This window comes from Tupaia chinensis, unplaced genomic scaffold, assembly GCF_000334495.1.
Source record: "Tupaia chinensis unplaced genomic scaffold, TupChi_1.0 Scaffold000688_1, whole genome shotgun sequence".
NCBI classification, from domain to species: domain Eukaryota; kingdom Metazoa; phylum Chordata; class Mammalia; order Scandentia; family Tupaiidae; genus Tupaia; species Tupaia belangeri.
This window is the reverse complement of record NW_006160211.1, coordinates 773,754-780,105: the sequence shown is the minus strand read 5'-3', so window position 1 is coordinate 780,105 and position 6,352 is coordinate 773,754. Positions and strand designations below refer to the sequence as shown.

General features: G+C 45.1%; 1 protein-coding gene across 4 annotated transcripts in view; it reads left to right on the top strand.

The window, feature by feature from the left end:
• The first annotated feature begins 5,524 nt into the window (after positions 1-5,524).
• Positions 5,525-6,352, top strand: part of POLE2 (DNA polymerase epsilon 2, accessory subunit) — a 47,470-nt gene continuing 46,642 nt past the window's right edge. For 3 of the 4 annotated variants that reach the window (XM_014592443.2, XM_006160497.3, XM_006160496.3), the window contains exon 1: positions 5,525-5,602. In XM_014592443.2, the coding sequence (XP_014447929.1) occupies positions 5,535-5,602 (68 nt within the window). In that variant the 5' untranslated portion in view covers positions 5,525-5,534. The remainder of the gene's footprint in view (positions 5,603-6,352) is intronic. The other variant, XM_027776635.1, reaches the window with a different exon arrangement.

Genomic DNA, 6,352 nt, shown 5'->3' with positions numbered 1-6,352 from the left:
CGCCAGGGCGTCTGCGCCGCCGCCGCCCTGCGGCTGCTCGCGCTCGGCTCGCTCGGGGAGCCCGGCCCGGCTGCGCGCTGCGGGAGTGCCCGGCGTCCCCGCGTCCCCGCGGCCCAGACCCTGCCCGGCGCTGCTTGCCGCCCACGGGAGTCGCGGCGCTGGGCAGTTCTGCCTCCTTCCTTCTGGGCAGGCGTCTTTGCACAGCTGGTCTGCCCTGCATTTTCTGGGTTTAGGCCCCTTAAGCCTTTTTCATGTCTTTGTCAATCTGCCGATAAAACAGCTTCTCTCTACGCAGGTGGTGTGTCACATGGCTTTCTGATTTTTCTACAGCTGGCCCACATTCTGGGTTTGTCCGATTCGTTTGCTCAGTGGGCTTTCTCATGACTCCCCCCCATACTTTTTTACACTGGAAGCTCTATCCAAAGGCTTTCCTAGATTCTCGTGTCAATATTTCAAGTATAGCTTACAGTGCATCACATTGGAAAGCACTTAAGTCTGGTGCACTTTTATTATTTTTGTTGTTAGTTTGCTATAGGGCACATGTACTCTCCAGGGGGACAGAGAAAAATCAGAGACAGGGAGAGAGAAAAAGAGAGATCACCGCCCAGAGCGATAGTCACACCGCAGTCTCTTCTCTGTTCTCTTGGGGTTTGGGCACGCACGCGCGCACACACATGTGTCTATGTGTTTTCTTTCTTTCTTTTTTTTTTTTTTAAGAGTTATTTAACTTTGTTCATTTCAATTCGACCAGAGAGAGAGAGAAAGCAAGCCTCCAGGTCCAGGACTTGAACCATGGTCGGCCATGTGAGAATCCAGCACCTTTAACCACCATGCCACCTGCCGTCCCCATGTCCATGTGTTTTCTAAGCCTAGGGGCAGGGACTAGAATTATGCAGTCTGCCATGATGTGAGGTCCGTCTGCCTTGACCACCTCACCACTTACTGGTCCCAGTCTGGTGTGCTTAAAGTCAGGAAAGTATCACTAAAGAAAGATACTAAAGTTTCTGTTTGATGATATAAGCACACACATCCACCCAAACTCACATTTTTCTTTCTTTTTTTTTTTTTACACAAGAGGATCTCTACTGGATACATTGTTCTGTTACATGCTTTTCTCACTTACCAATGTATTATCTCTGGTGAGTGTGTAGCAATTTTCCTCAGATCTTAAAAATTCAGAGTACTCCAACAGATGTGTCATAGTTTACTCAAACAAGTCCTTATTGATGGGCATAGCAACTATTTCCGGGTTTTGTTTTTTCCTGTCACAGGTAATGCTGCAATGAATAACATCATGGATATGTTATTTTGCATTTTTACAAGTAAATCTTTTTTAAGAATTATTTATTTAATTTTCATTCATTTATTTTTTTTAATTTGACCAGAGAGACACAGAGAAAGAGTGAGAGAGGGAAAGTGAGAAAGCAAGCCACCAGGTCCAGGACTTGAACCGTAGTCAGCCATGTGAGAGTGTCCAGCACCTTAACCACCATGCCACCTGCTGGTCCCACAAGTAAATCTTTAGGGCAGGTTCTACAAGTGGGATGGCTGAGCCAGAAGATAAATGCATATGCAATCTTGCTAGAGCTTGATGCACTTTCCTGAGTAGGAGTTTTATCATCACCAGCAATGCCTGACAGTGACTGTACATGTTGTCAGACTTTTTGGTTTTATTAACCTGATAGGTCATAGGTAGTGTCTCAGTGGAGTCCTTTAGAATTTCAGCTTTATGAAGGGCTTTCCTCCTAGAATTCATACCTTAGGTCTCCTGTACCTGCAGTCCTGGAGTTGGTGTAAAATAAATGCAGTTTCAGTGTTTGTACATTACTTACTTTCTACTTACTTTCTGATTTCCCTTAAAAACAAAAAACAACAAAAAATGCCAGAGGGTGCATGTGCTTGCCAGAGAGAGAGAGTCAGAGAGAAAGTAAGAAAGCACCTGCCGTGAGACATGCTCACACTGCAATGCTCTCTCCTCCATGTCTCCTGCCTGTAAAATTTGGAGCACACACGACATGCTCCCAGGGGTGTTTTCCAAGCTGCCAGGTCTGAGACTCAGACCGTATAGTCAGCCATGGTGGATCCAGCCACCTTGACCGCCACCACATCACCTGCTTGCCCTGATTTCTTTTAAATAAAGAAATTAATTCCTTCCTGCAATTTTTTGCTTCTGGATATTCTTTACTTTTTTTGCTACCCTGTTTTTTGTTTGTTTTGTTTTGTTTTGTTTTTAGGCTTTTGCTGTAGGGGCATGCTTGTTTGCTAGAGAGAGACAGAGAGAAGGAAAGTGAGAAACCACCACACGGGGAATGGCCACACTGCAATCCCTTCTCCTCTTCGGGGCCTGGGCACACACGTACAGGTGCTCAGTGTGCTTTTCAATCCACCAGTTCCGTGGTCAGCCACGTGGGAGTCCAGTGCCTCAATCACCATGGCCCCTTCGTTTTCTTTCTTAAGACAGGGGTTTGCTATGTCTCAATCTTGCCCAGCCTCCTGAGTAGCTGAGACTATAGGTGTGAACCATCACCCTTGGCTGTTGCAGGCAGGGTCGCCCCATGTTGTCCCTGCTTGTCGCTCTGAATTCTTCCTCTGCTTTTCCAAGTAGCGCCTCCATGGACAGGGCATGGTGGGCTGGAGATTGAACCTGAGCCTCCCATGTAAGTCTCAGCCTGCCAAGTGGCAGCACCAACCAGCCTGCACCACAGTAGCCCTACATTCCATTTTAAAGGTTATTATTTTCTCTTTTATTTATAATAGCTACCAGTCTCAGTTATCTAGAACATTTCTATTCATTCTTCAACTCTGTTTAGACATCATTTTCTCTAGAGATCTTCACTGCTAGGTTAGGTCCATTTGGTACATGTTCTCATAGCACCTTCAACCTCGGAACATGTTTCTTTCTTTTTTTTAGAATTATTTTTATTTACATTTATTTATTATTATCATTATTATTTTTCAGTTTGATCAGAGAGAGACAGAGAGAGAGGAAGTGAGGAAGCAAGTCACCAGGTCCGAGACTTGAACCGTCGTCGGCCATGTGGGAGTCAAGCACCTTTAAACCACCATGCCACTTGCCGGCCCCATTGGAACACGTTTCTGGTACCTGTAGTTCTATTTGTGGTATAAGGAGTCTTCAGAAGACTCATGGAAAGTGAGTATTTAAAAAAAAAAAAACTATTTCTGTATTTCAAGACTATTTTTGTACCAAAATAAATTTGCATTTTTAAAGAATTATTATTATTTTTAAAATTATTGTTTATTCCATTTTATTTATTTATTTTAATTTGACCAGAGAAAGACAGGGGGAGGTGGGGAGAGAGAAAGCAAGCTGCCAGGTCCAGAACTCAAACTGTGGTCAGCCATGTGGGAGTCTAGCTGCCTTAACCACCATGCCACTTCCTGGCCCCAGTTTTTAAAAATTTGCTGTTGCGCACATACGCTCACTGGAGAGAAAGAGAGAGAGTGAGAAAGGAAGCCACCAGGTCTAGGACTCCAACCACATGCAGTTATGTGGGAGTCTAGCGCCTTAGCCACCATGCCACCTGCCAGCCCCACAAATTTGTATTTTAATTCTATTTTTTCTGTCAGCTTTTTGAAGCCTATTCATATTCCCTGGTATACTCTAAATTCCCTAATTGCAGAGATATTTTGAAACTTAAATGGTAGAACCACGGGGACTTGGTGGCTGACTGGTTTACCAGGGGCAGAAGAGAGAGAGGAGACGAGGACACTACGCACTGCACTAGCTTGGTCGTTGGGTAGACCTGGGGTGGAGCCCTTCACTAGGCTCCAGGATGCCACAGTACTAGCCCAGACCCAGCCCTGTATCATGGACACACACATGTCCCACCTACTCGGGGAGGTCTCTGTATGTAAGCCAGGAACTTTCCCATGGAGGATAGCCTTGTAGAGCATTACGTTTTACAGCTGTGCCACTGTCTGCCTCTCACACCCTTTTAAAAGTTTTAATACATTTTTATTTAATTTTATTTATTCATTTATTTTATTTTTTAAAATTTGACCACACACACACACACACACACACACACACACACACAGAAAGAGAGAACGCCAGCCCCGCGGTCCCGGACTTGGAACCATGGTCAGCCATGTGGGAGTGTCCAGCACTTTAACCACCATGCCACTTGCTGGTCCCTAAAAATTTCTTTTGTTTTTATTTTGGAGAGGTTTTTGCTATAGGGTGTGTGCACTCACCAGAAAGACAGAGAGACAGAAAGCAAGAAATCACTCCCCCTGGGGGGGCGGGGGTGGCCATGCTGCAATCAATCCTTTTTCCTCCGTTCTCCTCTCGGGATCTTGGGCATGCACGCACGCGCGCCCGGTGTGAATTTAAGCCACCGGTCCAGGACCTGAACCATGGTGGACTACATGGGAATCCAGCGACATAGCCATTACGCTAACTGCTGGTCCCCAAACAGGCTCTTGAGGCCGTGATTTACCCCAGCCTCAGCTAGACTTTCACTAGGCTGGGGGACCTGGGAAGAAGAGCAAGTTTTAGAAAGATGGCAGTGGTTCATTTGGGTGCATATTGAATTGGATTTGATGCCTGGGAGAGAGAGCGGATAGAGACCTGCAGTTTGGAGTCACCAGCCTCGAGTTGTTCCCTGAAGTATTGAGACTGTAGGAGCTAGCCAGGTGAAGGAGTCTGAAAGAACTTGAAAACTTATGGGAGAAAGGAATCACTGTCAGACTGTAAGAGGAAGTTGGACAATTGGGATAAGTTCTTTTTGCTTCAATTTTTAAATATGAAAAATATCAAACATACATAAAAGTTGAAAGTAGTAACTCAAGGAATATACAAGACCTTTAATAATTGTTGAGGTTGCCTTACTAACTTTATGTTTGTGTGCATACATAGTTTTCATTTTGCTGAAGTATTTGAGAGTGGCAGGGATAATGTACTTAAGTATACATTTTTTCTTTTTTTAAAAAAGGAATTATTTATTTAATTTCATTAATCCATTTTAATTTGACCAGAGAGAGAGTGAGAAAGCAAGCCACCAGGTCCGGGACTTGAACCATAATCAGCCATGCGCGAGTCTCAAGTGCCTAAACCACTGGGTCATCGGCTAGCCCCTCAGCATACATTTTCTAAAACTAAGGATATTCACCCACATAGTATATAATATATATATAAACTTTTTCTTCAATATATGGCTAGAGGAGACTACGCACTTCAAATGATCAACTGAGCAATAAATCTTGGAGTGTTATAAACACTTATAAAGTGAATATGCAGCCTTATATTAAAATATGGGGATAAAAAAAAACATGGGGAATGATTTCCAGTGTGTATTTGGCTAAATTTTATTAACTGAGCAAAATGTAGAAAAGGAGAGGAAATTTTTAAAAAGCATATGCACATATATACTTTTGCATTAAAAGTAAAAATCTCTGGGCGCTTGCCCGACTTAGGAGCTACCCAGCAGGGCGGAGCGGCGGCCGGGAGGCAGGGTAGGGCGGGCCACGCCCGGGAAGGGGCGGAGCCTCGGCCGTGGCGCCAAATCGCGAACATGGCGCCGGAGCGGGTGCGGAGCCGGGCGCTCTCCGCCTTCAAGCTGCGCGGGTTGATGCTCCGAGGGTGAGTCGGCCCAGGCGTCTTGCAGGCGGGAGGGGAGCCCCAGGCCGGGTCGCCCCGCGGGGTAGCCAGACGCGCCGAAGCCGCTCCCCGCCCGCCGAGAGAGAGCTTGACTTTAGGTGACAGAGACTCCTTAAAAAGTTCTAGGAAGCAAGGACGATCTGGCAGGATCTTGAGGCTGTCAATGCTTAATTTGCAGGTTTCCCCAGCGTTTGTGCAGGGAAATATTTCTTCCGGGTGGAACAAGATTCTCCCCAGCACATGCCATCCTAGCCGATGAAGGCGGCGGTGTGTCTCGTCCAGTCATTTGTTAGCACGGTGACATGGGCACTTTCAGGCTCGTGACAACACTAGTGCACGCAGTTTCTGAGACTTCAAACGAGAGATCTGGGAAGTCTATATACGTGTCAATATTTGCCAATTTATAGTGTAGATTGAAGTGCCCTCCCCCAACCTTCCCACTTTTGCATCAGATATTGTTTTCTTGGAGAATTAAACATGGGTAGATCTTAAGCATATTTCTAGGTGTCTTCCTGGAATTTTTCTCTTTTTTTTAAGAGTTCCTTTGCCATTTTTCTCTAAGTCAGGTTTCCTGGCCATCTGTGTTAAGACCTATAGAAAGAACTTTCCAAGATCCATTCATTAAATCTGCTTTGTTTCTTAAGACTACAGTATTGTTTTTTAAAATTTTATTTATTTATTTATTCATTTATATTTGACCAGAGAGGGACAGAATGAGAGAGAGAGAAAGCG